General features: G+C 41.2%; 1 protein-coding gene across 1 annotated transcript in view; it reads right to left on the minus strand.

Annotated features, from left to right (window-relative positions):
• The window catches only part of hepacam2 (HEPACAM family member 2), a 105,518-nt gene that overhangs the window by 48,995 nt on the left and 30,425 nt on the right, over positions 1–26,098 (minus strand). The window contains exon 4 of the mRNA XM_080216815.1: positions 1,586–1,882. Within this exon, the coding sequence (XP_080072941.1) occupies positions 1,586–1,882 (297 nt within the window). The remainder of the gene's footprint in view (positions 1–1,585; positions 1,883–26,098) is intronic.

Below are 26,098 nucleotides of genomic sequence, written 5' to 3' on the forward strand. Positions count from 1 at the left end.
CATATGACTCCAGCTTGTGGAAGGTTTTACCACTGATTCTCATTGACTGCAATTTTGCAGGGTTCCTTGATCACACACTCAGTCAGAATAACCAATAATAAATCCAGCAAGAAATTTAGGAGAATGATGCAAACACTGACTCGCTGCTGCGTGGAGTGTTTGAAGTGATCAGCAGTGCTGGAATCCGGGGGAAACTGGGTAAGTATATGAGGGAGACAGGAATAAAAGGCTATGTTGATAGAGAGCGAGATGAATGAAGGTGGGAGGAAAAGCTTTTGGAGCATAAACATTAACATGGGCCAGTCGGCAAAAGGAGACTTGTTCCTGTGATGTAATTTTTCATGTAAGTCGTTGCAAGGTTGGAATTAGATTCTTGGAAATTGAATGCAGGAGAATAATTGGGCCTACTGGGAAGATTTGTAAATATAACAGCACTGCAATTCACAGATTGGAGGCAATCTTACCAGAAGTTGGCAGAGTATTGATTCTTGTGAGAAAAATAGTGTGTTTTTGTCTAGCGAAATAGGTCGATTTTCTCTTGAGGTCTTACTGCACTCTGTCAAAAAAAAAACAGGTGGGCAAGTTTCATGCCGCCATGCAGAGTGATGGGGCCGAAACACACCAGCAAAGCCCGACTGCACTGATAGTGGTAATGCCATGTTTAAAGGATACCCCAATCAGAACATGAATAAACCTCCCTTCTGCTTCCCCCATCCTCCCCCACACAGTCAATGACAGTGCCCACCCATGTCTGGCTGAATCTTTTATAAGTGGTGCCAACATGATGTTACAGCAGTGCGTCAATATAAGGCGAGGGAGCAGTTTAATTATATTGAAATCCATGGAAATGTATTTAAATCAGGTTCACAGCCATTGTTGATGTGAGCCTGATTATGTTGCGAGGGGCAGCGAAGATCAGAAGTTGTGATCTCCTTGGCGAGATCCACGGCGTCTTTCGAGCCCTGTTGGTAATCGTGCAGATGGCAAGAGTGGGCTCAGGATCCTGCTCATAATGTAGAAAAGATATCTTAGCATAATACAATGCAAATTCATAAACAGAAATGTGGTTCTTGTTCCTTATATATTTAATCATGGCATCATAGATTGTTACACACAGGAAGAGGTCATTCAGATGGCTGTGTTCTTGTTGGTTCTCTGTAGGAGCTCATCCTACTCTTCTGCCCTTTCTCAACTGAAATTTAAAAAAACTAAAATGACCCACTCAGTAAGAGAGAGTGATTTACTGTTTGTACCTGGGCTGCAAGATCAATAACCCTCGCCACATAATCATTCATTCATTTGCCAATAAGTCTTGAGTTAACATTTCTTGAGGCAAAACTATAATGATTCTCAGGAGATTCCTCATTCACACAATGAAATAAATCCATTGTGTATTTGAGAATGATAGCATATTCAATGTATAATTAGCAATAGAATCAATTGAAATCACCTTAAGTTTTAATTAATCTGCAATTTAAGTTATGTTCTATTTGTGACTATTCAAATTGTTTTTAAGGACACCCATTACCACATAATCTGTAAACCATTGCAATTAATAAGTTAATATCAACAAGCTTGTACATACCTGTAGCAGATAGTATGAAAGTGAATTGAGTCTCATCCCGTTTGCCAGTGATATTGTTGTAGACACAGCACATGTAGTCGGCTTTCTCGGGTACTTTCTCAGACCTGATGTTTAACACTGGCCCCCACTGGATGGGTGTTGTCTTGTTGTCAGCTTTCTGGAACCACGAATAGACATTTGGTGGGTTGGAATTTGCTGAACATTTAAACCAGATGGGTTCTCCTTTGCCAGCAGCGAACACTCCTTCACTAACTTTGAATCGTGGTTCAGACTTCACCATCAAATCATAGGGGCCATCTGAAAATGTTCAAGTGAAAGGAAGATTACTGGAAGAATTAGAAATATTCACTCATTTTGCAAAATATTATGTAATTATTGGACAATGTGATGAAACTTTACAGAATAAACTGAAGTTTGCAGGACATGAGTGGAAATCTGGAGCAGATTACCTGCCTGTTACAGGACCCTGAAAAGCTTGGAATAAAAGTCAGGCAGGTTCTATAATGAGTATAATACTACCCATACTGTGAAGGTGAACACGGCCCTACATAAATGTAAGTACATTGATTCTATTTGTAATTTAGTTCCAGTAAATAGTCCTGACTCAGTGTTTCAGTTGAACATTAATTCACACTTTATCCATGTGTTGGGTCTGCTGTTGGAATCATGCACCTGAGTAGATCTCTATCCCTGTAATTGGCCACTGCTGGCTACATTATTCAACATGATTTCTCATGTGATCCATTTCTGCACTTTGGTCCATATGGATCTTTTCCATCAGTGGATTAAATTATGGATGACATTAGCTGGGATTTGGCCAACCGACCAGGGACAGAGTGTGAAGGCAGCTATAGGGGCTGCCAGGTATGGAGGCGGGCTATTTAAAAGGCCTGCCTTGCTGCCAACGGACTTTTTCCCAGAGAGAATGAAACACAAAGGTCCTGGAGCCCATACCCCTCAAACCCTTTAGCCTTTATAGGAAGGGGTATAGAGTATAAAAGCTGCCGTCTAATGCTTCAGTTGTACAGAACGTTGGTTAGACCGCATTTGGAGTACTGCGTCCAGTTCTGGTCACCTTACTACCGGAAGGACGTGGAGTCTCTGGAAAGGGTGCAGAGGAGGTTTACCAGGATGTTGCCTGGCATGGAGGGGCTGGGTTACGAGGAAAGGTTGGAGAAACTGGGACTATTCTCCTTGGAAAGACGGAGATTGAGGGGGGACATGATAGAGGTATATAAGATACTGAAGGGAATAGATAGAGTTAATAGTGAGAGACTGCTCCCTAGACTGGGTACAAACACGAGAGGTCATGATTTAAGGGTGAGGGGGGACAGGTATAATTTGGAAGTGAGAGGAAGGTTCTTTATGCAGAGAGTTGTGGGGGTATGGAACGCGCTACCGAGTAGGGTGGTGGAGGCAGGAACGTTGGACTCATTTAAGGTTCAGTTAGATAGACACATGAGTGAAACGAGGATGGAGGGTTATGGTAGGGGCTATTAAATAATGTTAGAACCTTGGGAGACACCGGAAAAGCAGGCTTGTAAGATTAATGTTTTTGTCTTTTTATTCCGCAGGTGGAGGTCCACCTCGTGTCAAACGAGGGGCATACACACGGTGGGTCGTGCGTGGGCTGCTCTTGGAAGTTCCGGGAGTGGCCTAGTACTTCGTGTTGGTGTGTGTGCTTGATCCTGGACTGGTAGACGGGCGCCGCAACAGCTCAGTGACTATCACTGCTAGCTGTGCAGATACATGGATTTGGGCCTGTGTCTGTGGGAGTTTGCACATTCTCCCTGTGGTTGCGTGCGTTTCCTCCGGGCGCTCCGGTTTCCTCCCACACTGCAAAGATGTGCTCTTAGGCTGATTGGTTTTACCAAATTGACACTATTCTCCCCTGAATCTGGCTAAGTTAGGGGTTCCATTCGTAAACATGCAGGGTAGAATAGGTGTAGGGTGATGCGGCGGCGCGGGTTTGTTGGGCCGAAGGGCCTGTTTCCCGTGCTGGGTTGTTCTTTGTTCTTTGTTCTTTGTAAACCCCCTTACCCTTCCAAATGCACCCATACCACCTCATATTTTCCACATGTCCCATGGCATCTTGTGTCCCCTGTGCCAAATTCTGGCACTTCCACATACATTGATCCACCATACACTTTCTCAAACAAATGAACTCCATAGTGTGAAGTTATAATGTGTTAAAGAAATCTTTGAAAAAATTCTAACTCTTTGATCATTCTTCAATGGTTGAAAAAAGTCTGGACAAGCTAATAAAAGTATCAGATCAGCTATGATCTTATTGAATGGCGGGGCAAGCTCGAAGGGCTAGATGGCCTACTCCTGCTCCTACTTCTTATGTTCTTATGTTGTTATGTTTAATCATTCCAGCCTTTTGCACTTTCAGAAACCACAGATCACAAACACTTGAAAGCACTTGTTATGTAAACAAACATTGTGAAATTAACTAGAGAGATCAGAGAACCTGAGTTGACAATCAAACAAAGTTTCCTCTGGGGTGCAGTTGTTCTATTATCCTAATAGATGTCTAGGATCGAGCCTTTAATTCTTCACTACAGTGTCTGTGGTCTATGAGATGATTAATTATTTTTAAATTATGGACAATTTACTGCTAAGGAGTCACATCATCAGCAACTGCTAAAGTTTTGGAAATGACTCAGTGATGGCACTCTCGGTTTTATACCTATGATTCTGGCTTCAAGCTTCATTCCGAAACTTGATCATGTAATCCAGGTTGAGATTTTAGTGCAGTACAGAGGGAATGTTGCACTAAAAAAGATGCTGTTACCAGATGAGACAATAAACCAAAGCCTCATCACACATGGATGAAAAAGATAACATGATCATTTTCATAGAGCAAGGAAGTATCCTGGACCACATTTATCTCTCAATCAACATCACCAACACAGACATCTCCTCATCTATCTCACTGTTGTATGTGGCACTTTGATGTATGCAAATTGGCTGTTGTGCTTTCCTACACTACAACAGTGATTATATTCTGAAACAAGTTCATTGATTGTGACATGCCTGAAAAATCTTGAGGTTGTTATATCTGGTGGCGCAGTGGAGGGGCAGCACAGTGGCACAATGCTTAGCACAGCTGTTTCACAGTGCCAGGAACATAAGAACATAATAAGAACATAAGAAATGGGAGTAGGAGTAGGCCATCTAGCCCTTCAAGCCTGCCCCGCCATTCAATAAGATCATGGCTGATCTGTCATGGCTCAGTTCCACATTCCCGCCCTCTCCCCATAACCCTTAATCCCCTCTCTTATCAAAAACCCATCAACCCGCGTCTTAAAAATATTTAACGAGGCAGCCTCCACCACTTCAACGGGCAGAGAATTCCAGAGATTCACCACCCTTTGAGTGAAGAAGTTCCTCCTCAACTCCGTTCTGAACCGCCCCCCCCTTTATCTTGAGGCTGTGCCCCTTAGTCCTACTGCCCTTTCTGAGCGGGAAGAGTCTCTCCACCTCTATCCTATCCATCCCATTCATCATCTTATATGTCTCAATGAGATCTCCCCTCATTCTTCTAAACTTTAACAAGTGCAAGCCTAGTTTATTCAGCCTCTCCTCATAGCTTAACCCCCTCAACTCCGGCATCAGCCTGGTAAACCTCCTCTGCACTCCCTCCAAGGCCAATATACCCTTGCGTAAGTGCGGCAATCAAAACTGCACACAGTACTCCAGCTGCGGCCTCACCAGTGCCCTATACAGCTGCAGCTGCAGGAACCTGGGTTCGGTTCTTGGCTTGGATCATTGTCTGTGTGGAGTTTGCATGTTCTCCCTGTGTCTGTGTTGGTTTCCTCCCACAGTCCAAAAATTTGCAGGTTAGGTGGATTGGCCATGCTAAGTTGCCCCTTAGTGTCAGGAAGATTATCTCGGGTAAATGCATGGAGTTAATTGGATTGGGCCTGGGTGGGATTGTGGTTGGTGCAGGCTCCATGGGCCAAATGGACTTCTTCTGCACTGAAGGGATTCTATGATCTTAATGGATGACCTCACACTTTAACATCTTAATTGTATATATCATAGCTTTACTAACTTATTTAATCTATGTCTCATTGTAATTTCTTCCAAGCATCGACATAACTTCTTATGTGTCCTAATTTGATGTCATTTGAAAACTTGGATATCTAAATTTTCTTCATCCAAGTCATTAATAATTAATATGATGCCTAGGGAACACAATTTATTACATCCTGCCTTGCAGCAAATGAACTCTTTCACCAATGGCACCTGTACCAGTTTGATGGGCTGAATGGCCTCCTCCTGCCCCTATTTCTCATGATGTCTTTGAAGCAGCTGTCTAGTTAGTCCTCTACTCATGTCCTTAGCCAATTCCCTTTTCTTCTTCAAATATTTATCTACTTTCCTTTTAAAAGCTATTATGGTTTCTTGTAAGGCATTCCACATTCTGAATCCTAAGTGCACTAAAAGGAAGTATTTATACTGTTTCTGTGCATAGCAACCAGAACAATTTTACTCCCTTCTATCACATTGTAAATAATGCAAGCAGATTGAGAATGTGTGGCTTGTGACCTTTCACCTACCCTTTTAATGACTGCACAATATCAAAAAGTACAAACATAAAAATCATTGTAAACACAGATGCCTCATGACTGAGATAAAGGTCGCACTGTGGATTATTTTCCTTCATGAGACTTACCTGACTCCAACCTCTAACTATTTCTTTATTTAAGCTTACTATTTCCCAACTGGTTTTCTCCTTCAAAGCTTACACTTTCCACCACAAAATTGTTATCAGAAAGAACATTTGTTGCAAATGTATTATTTCAATATTTTGTGTGTTCAAATTATAGAATATTAACCCTTAAAATGATACCAGAATCCAGATAGCAGCTGAACATTACACAATATCTGCAGAAATTTTAATCAAAGCCATATTATTCCAACTATCATCATTAAGTAACCTAGAAACAAGCATTCCCAGCAAGAACACGGTACATTAAAACCAAAATGTTGGACTGTATCTTACCACCAAAAAATGATGAATTGCAATTGCACCAGAGATGAAAATGAAAAGAATCTGCAACAAAAATATGCCATCTTGAAAATGCCTAATCCTAGTTTTAACAGAGATGAGTTTAGGGGCAGGCATCCAACCTAAATATTAGAATGAAGCTGTGCAATATTAATTTTTTATCAGTAGGTGTTAATTGTCCGTGTTTTTCCATTCAGGCCTTGACGCATCAAACATATAACATAGGCAAATTAATACCTCCACAGTTAAATGCTGACTTCACATCCATTATTCAGTACATTATTTTATTGTCAAAGTCTGGTTCATGGTTTATATGATTTAGAACTTTTAATGCTAGTTTAAGATAAATGGGAAGTCCAGATTGAGAAACCGGTAATAATAACTCTGATGTAAATGTAATTCAAAGAAGCTTGGAGTTAAGTATACATAAACAGTAACTTAGTTTATCTTCAAGGTCAGAGTTAATAGTGTGAAAGCTATAAGCATTAGGAGGTCTTCTATCTCAGTATAACAAAAGCAAAAGATCAGCCCTTACTTCAAAAAAAGAATAAATTACTATATGTAGTTTCCACATGAAAGGAAGCTAAAATCAGCTTTGTAAACTAATCATAGATTTCTTTATGTACCTAGGTAGTCCAAAGAAATGACTTCGAACTCCATTAGCAGTATAGACTATTCAAATTGGTGACAGAATGAAAGAGTAGCATATAAGGTAAAATATTTCATTTACATTTCTGTTTGGGAACATCCCAAAGTATGCCATGTTATCCTAGAGACAGACTGTGGAGATGGAATGTTCTTTTGTTTAAGTTATGTATGTGTATTTGCTGATAGAATGACTGTGTGGTCAAATTCCTCTAAAACTCAATTTTCAAGTTTGCTCACGACACCACCATAGTGGTTGGATCTCAAACAATGATGAGGCAGAGTACAGGAACGAAATAAAGAATCTAGTGAACTGGTACAATGACAATAATCTCTCCCTCAATGTCAACAAAACAAAGGAGATTGTTATTGACTACAGGAAGCGTAGTAGAAAACATGTCACTATCTACATCAAAGGGATGAAGTAGAAATGGTCAAAAGCTTCAAGTTTTTAGGTGCCCAGATCACCAACAACCTGTCCTGGTTCCCCCATGCCTACACTATAGTTAAGAAAGCCCACAAATGCCTCTACTTTCTCAAAAAACTAAGGAAATTTGGCAGGTCAGCTATGACTCTCACCAACTTTCACAGACGCACCACAGAAAACATTCTTTTAGGTTATATCTTGGCTTGGCATAGCTCCTGCTCTGCCCAATACCACAAGAAATTACAAAAGGTTGTGAATGTAGCCCAATCAATCACGCAAACCCAATCTTCCATCCATTGACTTTGTTTACACTTCCTGCTGCCTCAGAAAAGTAGCCAGCATCATTAAGGATCCCACACACCCAAAGCATACTCTCTTCCACTTTCTTCTATCGGGGAAAAGTTACAAAAGCCTGACGTCACATACCAACTGACTCAAGAACAGCTTCTTCCCTGCTGCCGTCAAATTTTTAATGGACCTACCATGCACTAAGTTGATCTTTCTCTATACCCTAGCTATGACTGTAACGCTACATTCCTTTCTTTCTCCTTGAACGGTATGTTTTGCCTGTATAACGCGCCAGAAACAATACTTTTCACTGTACTAATACATGTGACAATAATAAATCAAATCAAATCAAAAGGAACAGATAGAACAAGTTGCAGCTTTGCTATGATGAAGACTGCAACTAATCAGATTGAAAGGGAGATCATAGGAGATGATAGTCAGTTAGGCCTGCCCTTTAAGCAGAGAAATTATAAACTTTATTCTTCAATATTTGGAATCCAGGTGGGGCTCGATCTCAATTTGAATTTTGTGAGCTGCTGGAGAATTTGCTCTCACTTTCATTTAATGGAAGAAATCTACAGTGGCCTTCACAGAATCTTGTACCAGAAAACAGTCAACAGTTACCTTGGAAAGTTGTGAGAATGCAGTTGCATATCTGTCAGTAACACAAGCAAGGAGCTAAGGCATCCACAATTGTGAGGTCTATGAAAAAGACTGAGAATCATGTAGTCAAAAAGTTAATGAGAGGAAACCCATACATCCTACTTTTGAAGGATATTTTCAATACTCCAGAGAATTAAAGTAAATTCCAGAGAACTGTAGCATATTTTTAGGTAGATTGATAGAGGAGTGAATGCACATTCAAGATTGTTGTATAAGAGAATTCTTGGCAGGAAATAAAAAGTAAAACTAAGCTCATATATATGTAGTTGTAAACTATAATATTAAGTTAATAGTACTTAAATTGTTTAATTCCTTTTGGGTATACAATAACATTTGTTTTTGTTTAAAAACACAAAATCGCTTTGATTGGTTACTACTATTGGTTAATTAGTGTAGGATCCTTCTAATCATAGTTGTTGTTTACACATGGTAGAACATTGCCATTACGTAAAAATAAAACTATAAAACAGTGCAGGCAGTTTAATTCTCAAGCTGATTTTTCCCAGCAAACTCTGAGGCCAGAATTTTACCGGCATGTCTACCCCGATTCCTGGGGTGGGTGAGGCTTGGAGAATGGCATTCTCTGTTGGCCTCGGGTGGGATCGTACAAACCTCGGGCGGACCTGTCGGTAAAATTCTCCTGAGTGTTAGATTGGATCCCTGGATCAGGAGCGCAGAGCCAGATAATTTCCTGGCTCATTGAATTAGATCTTTAAAAATGGCCGCGTGCATGCTGGAATTATGGCTGGGAGGAGGTGAATGGGCTGAAACAGGAGATGGGATGTGTAACCCTGGAATGAATCCACAGCTGCTGGGCATGGAGGCGAGCTGGGATTATGGCCTGCCTCTATGTCCTGGCACTGTGTTTAAATTAAAAAAAAATCTCCGCAGACCTCACCCTCATCCCCTGACCATTCACACACTCCAAACCATGATAACCCATACCTTCCATCCACTCAGTCATCCCCTCCCCCAGCACTCACAAAGGATACCTTACCCCTTTCAAAAGGGTATCCTGGATATTCATAAGAAACAACCAGGTTCTAATCTGCACACTCCAGATTCCAAACTGTACTTCCAGAATCTCACTTCAGTGGAGAAAGTTGATGATTTAAATGGCCAGATACATCCATCACTTGCACATGCGTGAATCTCAGCCCGACTCCAGTCCTGCCCCAGCAAAGATGGGATATGCCAGGAGGGTTTCTCCATCATGGTGAAAATCCAGGCCTGATGGACAAATGTAAATGCTGATAGTTGGTATACATTTGTCTTAATTAAATGGTTTAGAGTATACTAGATAACCATTAGGTTAATACTATTAAGGGATGCATCCATGATTCAGCAGCTTTATCCATCTGTATTATCCACACACAAGAGGAATGTCCAACGTTCAATTTCAAATTTTGATCTTTGGTTACTTGGTTAATCTCAGGTGTAAAGGAACTAGGATGATACAATTCTCCTGAGTGACTCCATTTAGGAGAGGGATTGTCACAGCTTTCAGTGATCCTTCCAAGAATTGCAATTTGCATAGAGGTTAGGAGAGGTCAGAGTTGGATCACCTGTGATGTCCTTCTGTTGAATATCCAGTCAACCTTCACTGTCTTGGTTTATGCATTATTAAATGAGGTACTGTAAATGGGTGATCAGAGATCTGCATCAGTCACTCTTTTGGAGAGGATAGGAGGAAAGAAAATCCACATTGAAGAAAAAATGATAATATTTTACCTGCAATATGTGTATTCATTTTGCACTGCTTACCTTAGAGTTTTGGATTATGTTGCAATATAAATATATAACAAACCACCTGTTCATCAGATGCTGGAACAGATGACAAATAAAAGCAAGTGTACACATTGATAACATTTTACTGCTGATGGCATTATTTTGACTACTTTGTCACGATATTGCAGCCTTCTGTCGCTAAGCAGCTGGCAAGTACAAATAATAGATGATCTTTCATCATAGTTTATACCCACGAGCAACAGGATAAAGCAAGTGGGTAGATTGTAACCCCTTGGACAATGACAGTTTTAGATTTTAATTAGTTAACAACATAGAAAAAAACACACTGGAAAACTCGGTAATCCATCTGGCAACACCTAAACACTATTCCCCTCAAACATTTATCAAATTCTCTCTTAAATGTTCCACCTAATTATCTTCACTGTCTCCTTTGATAGTCTGTTCCATACGTTTGCCGCCAAAAAACTCTTTGTTCTTTTCTAAGCTTGAACCAATACCCATTCTGAGAGCTTGTGTCAATGTCAAATCTGTTATCACAATTCAATTTAGAAATTTTGAGCTTGTGCTCTATCCCCCCAGCTGCCTTTCACCAGTAATCTCGACACCTTTAACTTCTCCTCCAAACTCATATACTTGAATATAGGCTGTCGGTCTGGTTGCTTTTTCCACATTCTCTAAATATTCTTGCTGTAGTCCGGTATATTCCAGGTGGAGCTGTACAGTGCATGATGCAATATCACCTCTTGAGAACAGTGTTGTATTTCTTTGGCTACACATCCCAAGATTCATTCGTTGTTCTTTATTGCTGTCGCAATGTGGTGCGGTTGATTTCAGCAAAACCCTTCTACGCCGTACTACCCTGTGCAGTTGTGATATTATAAATCTTTAGGAAAAAACATTATGGAGGTCAATTTTTTGGACTGAGTTTAAAGGCAATTCTCAAAATGGCTTCAGGCTACCAGGAAGAAGTGTGCATTTCAATTGTCTTTCTCTTACCTTCCAAGGAAACAAGGATGCATTCCTCAGATGTTTAAGTTTAAAATTCAATCAAACTGCTAAAGGAGTATGCAGAAACTTATCGACTTGATGGCTTTCCTCCAAACACAAGGAAACTACCTGATAAATCAGTAAGATGTGAACAAGCTTGACCCTTTTGATCACCACAGGGATAAGGAGATTTATCGTCAAATCCCACCGAAGTCAATGAACCTTTACACGGTCTGCCCCTTGCCTGCTCTGATTCCCATGGCAGGTGGGACAGTAAAATTCCAGCCTTTGGATACATGTAATGTTATTAGCAGTCACCTTTTATGGAAAGTGAACTTGGCATTGTACAGGTTAAATGATAACATTAGCTATCATGCCTTACCTGTAAAAAGCATGGAAAACTGCAGGAAAGAGCAGATCCATGGAGAACTATCTTGAAAAGGCTTCAACCCAGGGAGAAGCAGAGAAAGGCATCTAAAAATAGCTACTGGTTTGCTGTAATGTAAAAAGGCAAATAAAGGGGCAAACATGCAGAACAGAAACAAGGAACCTTCTCTCCTCCCTGCAAACTTCTTAAAGCAACCTCTGGCAATTTGACAGTGGAAGCTATCACAGCTGCAGAGAAAACTCCACAACTGCAAAACCTAAACTTCAGAGCCCAGAGCACCTCAATTTCGAAACATATCAGGCCTGCACCAAATCTGGGCTCATTTTGATTGATATTTCTAAGTATAACTTTAACTTCACTTGTAACTATCTTTGTGCGTCTATGTGTTTGTAATTTTATCTTTTCTCAGATAACTTCCATGACTGTTGAGTGAAATGAACAAACTAAAAAGGCCTTGGCTACTGGGTTATTTTTAAATTGAATTACCTACTCCAAGGGTAAAATATACACATCCATGTATACAGATATATTGTTCATGGATGACTCTGAGGAATTACCGTTCAAGTGTCCATGACAGTTGTGTCCTGTAGCCTGGAGGCATTCTGGTAACATTACTATTGTTTCTTTCCCACGCACTCAATACCTTTTTCCAGCCAGGAACCAACTTCTCCAGTATGTCCAAGTCTCCTTGTAGTTAGTTTGTTTTTTCCCTAACCCCAAAGGGTTGTGAATCTGTGGAATTCCCTGCCAGTGAAGCAGTTGGAGCCACCTTGTTGAATGTTTTTAAGGCAAAGATAGATAGATTTTTGAAGAGTAAAGGAATTAAGGATTATGGTGAGCGGGCAGGTAAGTGGATCTGAGTCCATGAAGAGATCAGCCATGATCTTAATGAATGGCAGAGCAGGCCTGAGGGGCCAAATGGCCTACTCATGCTCCTAATTCTTATGTTCTATTTGAACCCAGTTCCTCAATTCAGTTTCATCTGCAATCTTCGCTTTGTTTTTATCCCCAGGCCCAGTTCCAAAGCATTCATGTAAATTGTCAACAGTACAAATTCAAGCACCAAGACTTGTGAGCCTCCAATAGTTACCCCTTGTTGTGGTGACACAGACTCAATCACAATCTTTCTGCGATGTAGTTACCACTCACCCTAATTCCGAAACTTGCTCCCTCACCCACGTTTTCTTATCTAACAGATTAATCACTTGTATGACATGTATTAAAAGAAATGTTGAAATCTCAGAACACTGCAGCCACAGAACTTCCATTGTCAACATGCTCTGTCATCTGCTTGAAAATAGATTTTGGTGACATAACCAACCTGTGGTCAATGCTGAATTTTACAGTAGTTCAAAGGAATGACATTGTCGCATGGATTATAGTTAACCCAGTGAGAAGGTTACTGTAAATAAGTGTGTTTCTTTAATCTCACAATTCTGCACTCAGCAATTTATTGATACAAATACAGCTTGTGTATCCTGAGGCAAGAAGGTTCTGTTACAGGGACAGCTGTGAGATTGTCAGCAGAGAAATAGTACTTTGAAGTATGTGGAACTCCTACAATATTTCTCCTCAGTATTTATTTTCAAAGTAGTAAAAGAGCCTTTAGTCTTTACCAATGGAATACATATCGAAAAGATTTTCTTTTCATTCCTCTTGATGCTGTTCACAATCTGCCTTTCTACTTTCTTACCACACCTTAGATGTATTTGTTTCAGCCTTCCCTCATTTTAGATTCACTATATTTTAATGAGAACGCTGATTTAATTCTCCACAGCAGAGTCCAATAGTTAGCATGTAACTGATTCCCATTTTCTCTGTGCAAATAAAAACAAAATTCTGCTTTATGGTACATGGCGCATATTTGATTATAGAAGAGACATCTGTCATAATGCAATAAAAGCACTGATCATGTCTAACCAAAAAGCTGAGCGGTTTCTAATGTTTATTGTAATCCTCTGTGGCCAACATTCAACAATGCTTCATCTTGCATCTAAACATACATGCATCTAAAAATTATACAACTTTGATAAAAGGTTTAAAGCTGTTTCAAAACCACTCCCCAAGAATCCAATGCCTTAAGAATAAAAGGGAACTACCCCACACCATATATCACTTTTTGTATATGTATAAAAGTATTTATCATTTTATATCTAAGGGGGTATTTTGCTTACCCCCTTATCTCTTTGAAAATTAATTACCTGTACGATTGAATATTTTTATGTCAAAACATTGGACTGGAGTTTCTGCATGAGTCAGAATTTCAACTTTTTAAAATATTCATTTGATGGGATATGGGTGTCCCTGTTCCAGTGACTGTGAAGGAAGAGTGATATTATTCCCAAGTCAGGATGGTGTGTGATGTGGAGGGGAACTTCTGGGTGGTGGTGTTCTATGCAATTGTAGCTCTTATCTTTCCAGATAGTAGTGGTCATGGGTCTGGAAAATGTTGTCGAAGGAGCCTTGGGAAGTTCCTGAAGTGCATTTTGTGCATGGTAAACACAGCTACCACTGTTCGTCGATGGTAGAGGGAATGGATGGGTTTTTTTGGAAGGAATGCCAATCAAATGGCTTGCTCTATCCTGGGTGGTGTCAAGCTTTTTGAATGCTATTGGAGCTGCACTCATCCAGGGAAGTGGAGAGTATTTCATCACACTCCTAACTTGCACAGATGGTGGGCAGGCTTTGGGAGTTTGGAGATGAATTACTCGTTGCAAGATTCATGACCCCTGACCTGCTCTTGTAACCATAGTATTTATATGGCTAACTCACTTCAGTTTCTGGTCAATAGGATACGGATTCAGCAATGTTAATGCCATTGAATGTCAAGGGATGATGGTTAGATTCCTTCTTGTTGGAAATGATCATTGCCTGGCACTTGTGTGCCACAAATGTTAGTTGTCACTTGTCAAGCTTGGTTATTGGCCAGGTTTTGCTGCATTTGGACATGTTTCAGCATCTGAGAAGTCTCAAATGGTGCTTTACATTGTGTAATCATCATCAGTGAACATCGTCACTTCTGATCTTATGGTGGAAGGAAGGTTCCTGATGAAGCAGCTGAAGGTGGTTGGCCTAGGATACTACGATTAGGAACTCCTTTGTAATGCCCTGGAACTGAGATGATTGACCTTCATCTCCTCTATTGACCTCCAACACAACCATCTTCCTTTCTACCAGGTATCACCCCAACCAGTGGAGGGTTTTCTCCTTGATTCCCATTGACTCCAGTTTTGTGAGGGCTCTTTGATGAGGCACTCAGTCAAATGCTGTCTTGATGTAAGGGCAGCTACCCTCACCTCTGGAGTTCAGCTCTTTTGTCCACATTTGAATCAAGGCTGTAATGAGGACAGGAGCTGATTGATCCTTGCAGAACCCAAACTGAGCATCAATGAGCAAGTTTTTGTTTAGCAGGTTATGCTTGACAGCATTGTTTATGACCCCTTTCATCATTTCCTTGATAATCTAGAGTTGACTGATGGGGGAGTAATTGGCCAGGTTGATTTGTCTTGCTTTTTGTGCACAGGACATACCTGGGCAATTTTCCACATTGTCAGGCAGATGCCAGTCTTGTAGCTGTTTTGGAACAGCATGAATAGGAATGTGGCAAGTTCTGGAGCACAAATTGTCAATAATATTGCTGGAATATTGTCACTGTCCATAGCCTTTGCAGTATCCAAAATCTTCAGCCACTTCTTGACATCAGATTGGTTGAAGACCGACATTTGTGATGCTGAGGACCTCCGGAGGAGGCCAAGATGCATTATGCATTCAATACATCAAGCTGAAGATTGTTGCAAATGTTTCAGCCTTATCTTTTGCACGAATGTGCTGGGCTCGTCCATCATCAAGAATAGGGATATTCTAGTCGAGTTTCTTCCTCCAGTGAGTTGCTTAACTATCCACCGCCATTCACAGCTGCATGGGACAGGACTGCAGAGCTTCGATCTGATCAGTTGGTTGTGGAATCTCTGAGTTCTGTCTATTACTTGCTGCTTATGTTGTTTGGCACACATGCATATATTAATGTGAACAGGATTAAATAAAGTAGCACTGAAGGTCACAAAGCTTTTAGCATAGGTGAGTTATATCATAGCCACTTTAGGTTGGAGTCTCCACCATCTTTTAAGTATTTCAAGAATCTATTTTCCTGAAGCAGTCCTCACTTACAATGATAGCACACCCCCAGACTGAAATGGTGAATTTGCAATAACTGTGCCCATTCAAATTGTCCTTCATATTTCTTCTAGATTCTAGGGTACGCTGGCACCATGTTTGCATCATGAATTATCTGATCCACAATAATTAGCAAACAATTGATGACAAACCTCTATTGCTTTTCAGTACAACCACCCACCTTGTGCACTTTGAACTAAACTAATTTGCTTAAATCTAACTTTAAATAAAGAAAAACATCTGTGCAAATAATCCTTCATTTATAATCTGGATACAATGGATAGTCAATAATAATGAAAGTGCTGTACATTGGATTTGGTTTCTTGCTGCTTTAGCATAACTCACTGCTGTTCTTCCAAGTATCCTGAAATTGTACATCCTCTCTATTTAAGCACAATATTTACAATTTTCAGGCTTATAACTGCCTTTAATTTGGCACCAAAGAAAGGAGAGAAAGCACATTTTTTCATCAGAAAATAATAGCTTCAATCTGGGATTAATGATGTCTTTAATTACAATAGCACTTATTGTATTAAATGAGGCTCTAACGCCAATTTGCTCTGATGGTTACCACTGCGCTGAACTTGTTTGCCTGCAGGTTCTTCCAGAACTCCACTGGTGACCTTTGTGGAATTTCACAATCGGCAACACAAAAAAAAGAATGAACGTAAGAGATGCCTTTTTCAATAAAGCTCACTGTTGTGTGCAGTTCTAGAAGAAACTCAAGCTGCCAGAGCTGTTGGATTCACTGTAATCTCAGGCTTTCGTCAAGTGCAAGGTGATTTCAAATTGTACGCATGTGGCTTTAAGTGCTCCCTGGCATAAGCTTGTGGGATTCATTACTAGAAAAGGATTTCACTCTCTGAACATCCAGCTGATTTGTGGTCACAGAAAACAGATCATGCGTGTTGCACTCGGTACCCAGGAACTCTCATAATGTTTACATTTTGAGTCATTCCCAGGTGCCAGACATATTAGAGGGAGTTTGGCACTTAGATTGTTGGCTCATCAGTAATAAGACATAATTCATCATCTAGAGTGCATCCAAGGAGACATACAATGCTGCAAATCCAGCCACAAGGTCCTTAATGGAGTAGACTATTGGCTTTTTCAAGATGCATTTCAGGTGTTTGGTTAGAACAGGTGGGGCTCTCCAATACTCACCAAGAGAATATCCTCCATCATTGTTATCTTCTGCACCCTGCACAATCTTGCACTACAAAAGGGGGGGCTGATCTACCACAGAGAGAAATGGAGGAGCTAGGTTTTGCTTTGATGAGGAGGACGTGGAAAGAGATGAATCTGAAGAAGGCAAGGATTCAGATGGGGCACATGAGGAAGCCTTGGCATGGGCACAACAGGAAAGACATGCCTGTGACAAGATCATAGCCAAGAGACTCCAGGAAAAATAAGATGAAGCCAAGTTGTTAAAAGTGCAGTGCTGTTCACACTTTAAATGCAGGGGCCATTACAACATCTGTATTGTCATCGTTAGCATGCCACACCAATTCACCAATCTCACATTGATCACAAAATAATCATAAGTCACCTAGAACTCTAACAATGTGGTCATCCTTAGAAGAGGCACTAGGTGGGGACCTTGTGCCTGCTGCAGAATGTGCTTAGCATTCCACAAGTGCATATACCCAAGCAGCTGAACATAATGCAGCCTTTTCAACTATGGCACAAATAAGTCAGTGGCCATGGCATGTTTGCAATAGCATTTCAGCCTCTTGAAACATGTTATTTACAAATACTCAAAATCCGACATTTGTTGGAATCGTGCCAAGTTTACATCTTGCATTGCCTTTGCATTTGGGAAAGTTATAGCTCGGCACAGTGGAACAGTGATTACACAGCTGCCTTACAGGGACCTGGGCCCGATTCCCGACTTGGGTAACTGTCTGCGTGGAGTTTGCACGTTCTCCCCATGTCTGTGTGGGTTTCCTCCGAGTGCTCTGGTTTCCTCCCACAGTCTGAAAGACATGCTGGTTAGATGCATTGACCCGAACAGGTACTGGAGTGTGGCAACTAGGGGATTTTCACAGTAACTTCATTACTGTGTAATGTCAGCCTTACTTGTGACTAATAGAATAAATGAAGCTCAGACAGTTTGACACAGCAAACAATGATAACTTATTTCCTTCATTGCTACCACTGAGCACTCATCTGGAGATGTCCCAGACCATATCATAACTATATTTTGATCATAAAATATAGTTATAACATCCACATTCTGCAGACTTCAAAGTGACAGCATCAAACTAATTACCAACCTTGATGAACGATTCTAATGAGGTCACATAACATGTGCCTAAGATGCAAAGGTTACAGGTGTCATATCCAGGCATCAATTCCATATAGGAAGTGCCTTTGTTCATATTGCTGATGTGGAACTGAAGGAAATTCATTGTGATGAGATTGAGTGAGATTTCATGAATTGGAGGAACAAGATGGGAGATAATTGGGGAGGAGGCTCATTTTGTACACTTGAATGAAAACAGGACCATATATCACATCGATTAGCCATTCAATATCTGAGAGGGATAAAAGCAAAATATATTTACAATGGTGTAGATGATGTACAGTGAACAGAAGCCCATGCCACTGCTGTACAGGCAAAAGTTCATCATCTTCCCAACTCTGACACTACCTCTACATGCAACCTCAAGATCCACAGTAAAGTCGGAGGCAGCCTGCCAAATGTCATGCCCTGTTGTCTGAGTTGGTTGTGGCAGGTGTCCTCTGCAGGTCCGAAGCATGGATAGATCTGGCCTGCTAAGGGTCTCCTGCTGTGAAGCCGGTGCATGTTCTTCGGCCTGATCTACTGGAGTTAATGAGGTCACAGGCAGAGGAGATTTGGAGTGGCAGGGTACCCTTGGAGTGTCCTGGGTGGATGTTCCTGGGTTGTCTCGCTGGTGTTCCTCTTCCCTTTTGAATGGCCTAGGGTTTCTCCCTGACTCTTTAAGGAGAAGGAGCAGCTGAAGGATGGTTGATGTGCCCCATCTCCTTCTCATCAAGGAACACCTGGCTAGATCTGAGCGCATATCCAGCAGAAACTGCTAGATCTGGGTCTCCAAGTTGTAGCACCCTTCCCATGGAGACATTGATGTGCTCGCATGTCAGAGCCATGCTATCTGATAGAATGTGGAAGAACTCCTCCATCCTTCATTCCAGTCTGTTTATGGCCTCTGACACCTTTTCCTGAGGTTCCCCTGCCTGTCTCTGCATTGCCAACATCTGTCTCAGAGCCAACTGCACAGACTAGGACTCAGCTGATGTCTGGTCTCCATCAGTCCTCTGATCATCAGAGATCACGGCTGTCACTGACTCTGCCTGCTGTACAAGTGTCCATGAGGGAGGTACTCACCAGATTGTGACCTCAAGCTTACTCAAGAACGAGGATAAGGTACATGTATCTGTGCTGGTAGAGACTGCGGGTGAACATAGAATCTGATTATTTCTCTGTCTCCTCATCTGAAGTATTCTGGGGCTGAAGCTGAGGGGCTTGGTGATTGACAATCAATTGATGATTAATCAGGAAGGCTCCTACACAGTAGGTCTCTCATAGTCATTGAGTGGCCGATCGCAGTATGGTTGAATTTAAAATACAGATGGAGCGTGAGAAGGTAAAATCCAAGCCTTATGCTTAAACAAAGGAGACTACAAAGGATGAGGGAGGTGTTGCTAAGGTAGACTGGAAGCAAAAACTTTATGGTGGGCCAATTGAGGAACAGTGGAAGACTTTCAAAGTGATCTTTCACAATGCTCAGCAAAAGTATTTACCAGTGATAAGGAAGGACTGGAGAAAAAGAGATAATCAGCCATGAATATCTAAGAAATAAAGGAGGGTATCAAATTGAAAGAAAATGCATACAAAGTGACAAAGATTAGTGAGAACCTAGAAGATTGGGAAATATTTAAGGTCAGCAGAAAGCCATGAAAAAAGCTATAAAGAAAAGTAAGATGGATTATGAGAGAAAACTAGCTCAGCATACAAAAACAGATAGCAAAAGTTGCTACAAATATATAAAACAAAAAGGAGTGGCTAAAGTAAACATTGGTCCTTTAGATGATGAGAAGGGGGATGTAATGACTGGAAATGAAAAGATGGCTGAGGCATTGAACAGGTATTTTGTGTCAGTCTTCACACTGGAAGACACAAATAATATGGTAAAAATTGTTCTCAGGAAGGCTGTGGCAGGTGAGAACATAGAAACTATCATTATCATGAAAGAGATAGTGTTGGGCAAGTTAATGGGGCTAAATGTAGACAAGTCTCCTGGTCCTGATGGAATGCATCCCAGGGTACTAAAAGATGGTGGGAGAAATAGCAAATGCATTCGTGGTAATTTACCAAAATTCACTAGACTCTGGGATGGTTCCCGCAGATTAGAAAGCAGCAAATGTGAAGCCACTATTTAAAAAAGGAGGTAGACAAAAGGCAAGTAACTATAGGCCACTCAGCTTAACTTCTGTAATAGGGAAAATGCTTGAATCTATCATCAAGGAAGAAATAGCGAGACATCTGGATATAAATTGTCCCATTGGTAAATGCAGCATGGGTTCATTAAGGGAAAGTCATGTTTGACTAATGTGGTGGAATTCTTTGAGAATATTACATGTGCAGTTGACCATGGGGAACCTGTGGATGTGGTGTATCTGGATTTCTAGAAGGCATTTGACAAGGTACTGCACCAAAGACTGCTACATAAGATAAAGGTGCATGGTGTTACAGGTAATGTATAGCATGGACAGGGGATTGGTTAACTAACAGAAAGTAAAGAGTGGGGATAAATGGGTGTTTTTCTGGTTGGCGATCAGTGACTAGTTGTGTGCCTCAGACATCAGAGTTGGAACCGCAATTGTTTACGATTTACATAGATGATTTGGAGTTGGGGATCAAGAGGTAGTGTGTCAAAATTCGCAGATGACACGAAGATGAATGGAAGCGCAAAATGTGCAGAGGACACTGAAAGTCTGCAAAGGGATATAGATAGTCTCAGTGAGTGGGCGAGTGGCAGATGGAATACCATGTTGGTAAATGGAGGTCATCCATTTTGGTAGGAATAACAGCAAAATGGACTATTATTTAAATGGTAAAAAATTGCAGCATGCTGCTGTGCAGAGGGACCTGGGTGTCCTTGTGCAGGAATCTCAAGGAGTTGGTTTGCAGGTGCAGCAGGTAATTAAGAAGGCAAATGGAATTCTGTCCTTCATTGCCAAAGGGATGGAGTTTAAAAACAGTGAGGTTATGTTGCAGCTGTAAAAGGTGCTGGTGAGACCACCCCTGGAGTACTGTGTATAGTTTTGGTCACCTTACTTGAGAAAGGATATACTGGCACTGGAGGGGGTGCAGGGGAGATTCACTAGGTTGATTCCGGAGTTGAGAGGGTTGGCTTATGAGGAGAGACTGAGTAAACTGGGGCTATACTCATTGGAATTCAGAAGAATGAGGGGAGATCTTATAGAAACATATAAGATTACGAAGGGAACAGGTAAGATAGAAGCAGGGAAGTTGTTGCAACTGGCGGGTAAAACTAGAACTAGGGGGCATAGCCTCAAAATAAGAGGAAGCAGATTTAGGACTGAGTTGAGGAGGAACTTCTTCACACAAAGGGTCGTAAATCTGTGGAATTCCCTGCCCAGTGAAACAGTTGAGGTTATCTCATTGAATGTTTTTAAGGCAAGGATAGATACATTTTTGAACAGTAAAGGAATTAAGGGTTATGGTATGCCAGCAGGTAAGTGGTGTTGAGTCCACGAAAAATCAGCCATGATCTTATTGAATGGTGCAGCAGGCTCAAGGGCCAGATGGCCTATTCCTGCTCCTGGTTCTTATGTTCTTATGTATACTGGGTGGACCTACAGAGGCTTGTTGGGGGAGGCCAATTTCACCTTCTGCACTGGTATGATCTCTGTCCTCACCAGTCAGCTCTGCTGTCTGTTCCTTATGGGAGCAGAGTCTCCTCAGTCCCTCAAGACTTTGTGCTCTCCTATCAATTAAAGCCAACCTTGATCTGCAGAAAGACAGATGGATTGACTATGAACACCAAGCCTGAAAGAGCAGTGAAGAAGCATTTATTCCTGTTGTGTGTGCTGATCCCTTGCCATTAATGGATTAAGACGTTGCTTGTGCAGCATCTTAGATGAGACTGTGAGCTTAAAGTGACTGGCAAACATTAAGAGCTGATGTCCCATCTGCAAGTAATGTGTGACATGTCTGTGGATCGTACTGCCTGAACAGAGTGTGAGAGTCAGAGTTCAAACTGAGTAGTTTCACTTATTCTGGTGGAGTGCATGCAGTTCTTTTTGGGTGCTAAAGCAGTCCTTCCTGGTGACCTCTTCCTAGGTCAGCATGGTCAGGTGGGAGGACTCCTGCTGTCACCCCTCAGGAAAGATGATCTCCTGTCTTTTCCTGGATGGCCTGGAGGAGAATGCTCAGGGATGCCTCACTGAACCATGGAGCAGAGGATTGCACATTTGGCCAGCATGTTAATATAAACATTCAGCCTACATCTAGCCTGTAGTGAATGAATGTTTATGCAGGTTCTGTTTAAATATGATTGCAAGGCTTGTGACCCCGTAAGATACTGGTGGGGTGGACAAAACACTGTTTTCAATGGGCTCCTTGATGTGTAATTAATGAGCTAAAGAGCAAAAAATCAGGCACAAAAATCTGCCCTGTCACCCAACAGGTATAATGCCGACTTTCCAGCCTGCCATCAGAATGTTAGTCTGCAGAATGAAAAATTCCCCCTTTATCTTTAGCTTGGTGACCGAGTTTATTTGATAGCACTCTTGTGAAGTGAGCTGGGATGCCTTCTTGCATGAAAGGTCCTCTGAAAGTAAGTTGATATTGTGGTGTTTCTAAATGATGTTAGATTAGATTAGTGTGTATGATATATACACTTAATATCATACAGGATTTTAAATCTTTTTTATACTATAACTTTATTCAAAAAGAAAACACTCTGTGTTCTTTGTGTTTCCTAACTGCATGCATCAATTTTACAAGTCGGCAGCTGCAGAAAGTAATTTCCCACAACACTGGATATTTTGTCAGGTTTAAAGAAATCAACAAAAACATTAATTTTCGATATTCTTGGGCTCAGCTAAAACGAAGCACCGTTGTGGTGTTATATGATGAGATTGGGAATAATCTTTCTGCTATGGGAATCCAAGGGTTAACAGTTAAAATGTACTTGCTGGCACTAAGTGCATCACTACATTGATACATAGAACATTACAGCGCAGTGCAGGCCCTTTGGCCTCAACGTTGCACCGACCTGTGAAAACCAATCTAAAGCCCATTTAACCTAATGATTCCAATATCATCCATATGTTTATCCAATGATCATTTAAATGCCCTTAATGTTGGCAAGTCCACTACCGTTGCAGGCAGGGCATTCCACATCCTTACTACTCTCTGAGTAAAGAACCTACTCTGACATCTGTCCTATATCTATCACACCTCAATTTAAAGCTATGTCCCCTCATGCTAGCCATCACCATCTGAGGAAAAAGGCCCTGATCAAAGACGCAGTATATCACCTACTGCTAACCTCTCATCTTTGCTACGTTACTACTTTGAATCTAATGCTACTTTGTTATTCAAAACACATCTCATTCAAATTTGGTGTGAGTGCTGAAATGATGTCACAGTCCTTACATTGTGGAATTGTTCAATAAAGTACAAGTTGCCTGTTTAAAGATGTCCAGCGTTTATGTTTTATTATTTATCTCAGTTCCCTCCATTTCTTTCCTGTTGCTCTTCTAGTAGCAATATAGGAAGTGTTGACAATGTGTTTGCATAGACCTATACTGCTGTCCTTCACATATCTAACACTTTCATGACACAAATTAAAGAAATTACAGGTAAATTGAAAGGTTGACCCCATGTTCAATTGGCACCAACAAACCTTACATACACCATACCGGCAGCGCAGTGATTAGTATTGCTGCCTCATAGTGCCAAGGATCTGGGTTTGATTCCTGGCTTGGGTCACTGTCTGTGTAGAGTCTGCACATTCTCCCCGTGTTTGCATGGGTTTTCTCTGGATGCTTCGGTTTCCTCCCACAGTCTGAAAAAGGTGCTGATTAGGCGCATTTACTGGAACAGGTGCCAGAGTGTGACGACTAGGGGATTTTCATAGTGATTTCATTACAGTGTTAATCTAAGCCTTACTTGTGACTAATAAATTAACTAACAGCATTTCTATTTTAAGGAAGTTGTGTTCTATGGTGCAATGCATTTTGGAGGAAATAGGACCAAACAGTCCAGTGGTATGAAGGGTATAAACTGCAGAAGATGTTCACAGCAAGACAACTAAACATTGTGGGTATACAGGGAGAGGGTTGGATATAGGGCAGGGAAATCTTTTTCTTAGTAAATTCAAGAATTCACTTTAAGAATTCACAGGGCTGGGGAGTTAATGGGGGAGAACTGCTTGGAATGCTAATCTAGTCAACAAAAAATTAAATTAATATTTTTGAATCAATTATAGATCTGTTATTGCTAAACTTATTGCCACCTTTATAGTCATGTTTTCAACAAGAACTTCCAATTATAATGTGCCTTTTGAGTGGAAAAACATCCTAAGCCACTTTAGAGAGGGAACATTAGACTGAATCGTGTGCCAAACAAAATAAGGACATAGTGAGCAGGATGATAAAAATCTCTGGACAAGTTGAAGGCAGGGTGGCCAACAGAGAGGCAAAGGAAATGAGGAGATGCGTATTAGAGTAGAATATGCTGTGAGAATCACAGGGCTGGAGGAGATTACTGAGAAAGGGAGGGGCAAAATTATGAAGAGATTATAAAGAGGATGAAAATTTAAATTAGCAGCACTGGGGGACCAGAAACCAAAGGCAGGAGTGATAGGTGATCAGAATGGAACTACAGAGTTGTGAATGAACCGAAATTTGTGACAGGCAAATTAAAAGGTTGACCCCATGGGTTGGACTTTCAATCTGAGGCCTGGAATCTGATGCTCAGATTATTTCTGGGTCCCAATTCTGCATTATGATTGGGACATTGAGACAACAATATGCAAAACCCTGAATTGGGCCAGAAATAAGCTTGATGTCCAATTAGTGGCACCAGGCAGGGACTGGAGGTGGGAATTGGCTCTGGAGTGTGATGTTCAAAGGCAGTTGATAACCATGGCTGGACTTACCGTTGCCTTGCAGATTAGAGCAAGATGCAGAGCAAAGGGTCAGCAGCCTCAAGTAGTCAAATAGTTCTTAACTTGTGCTTAAGCGATTATCACTTTGAGCTTTTAATTACTTATCCAACAGAGCCGAGAGTTCCCAGTCACCTTCAATCCCACTCAAGGGAAGTCAGAAGAGAGAAGGATCACAGGCGGCACAGTGGCACAGTGGTTAGCACTGCTGCCTCACAGCGCCAGGGACTTGGGTTCAATTTCCAGCTTGGGTCACTGTCTGTGTGGAGTTTGCATATTCTCCCCGTGTCTGTGTGGGTTTCCTCTCAGTGCTCCAGTTTCCTCCCACAGTCCTAAGATGTGTGGGTTAGTTTTATTGGCCATGCTAAATTGACCCTAGTGCAGAATAAATATATGGGGATAGGGCCCGAGTGGGATTGTGGTTGGTGCAGACTCGATGGGCTGAATGGCCTCCTTCTGTACTCTTGGGATTCTGTTCTATGTTCCTGAACCAACGTCACTTTTGGATACAGCATTCAGCCTGATCTGCTTGTACTGGCTTTCTGAGGGAGCAATTCACCTCGTGCCATTGTGCCCATCTTCTCCTTACAGCCCTGCGCATTCTTCCTTTTCAGATAATAATCCAATTCCCTCCCAAATGAACTTGCCTACATCACACTCACTGGTTGTGCATTCCAGATCCTAACCAGTCACTACATTGTTCTTCCTTGTATCGCGTTTGCTTCTTTTGCCAATTACCATAAATCTGTGTCCTTAGTTCTACCCATCCACCCCGCCAATGGCAATTGTTTCTCCCTATTTACTCTCTCCAGGCTCTCATGATTTTAAATACCGCTTTCAAATCTCTTCTCAACTTTCTCTTCTTCAAGGAGAATGGTCCCAACTTCTCCAACATATTTATGTAGCTGAAGTTCCTCATCCCTGGAATCATTCTATTAAATCTTTTAGAACCCTCTGTAATATTTTGCATCCTTCTTAAATGGTGGTG

Source organism: Carcharhinus amblyrhynchos, chromosome 2, assembly GCF_965287045.1.
Source record: "Carcharhinus amblyrhynchos chromosome 2, sCarAmb.v2.hapA, whole genome shotgun sequence".
Taxonomy (NCBI): domain Eukaryota; kingdom Metazoa; phylum Chordata; class Chondrichthyes; order Carcharhiniformes; family Carcharhinidae; genus Carcharhinus; species Carcharhinus amblyrhynchos.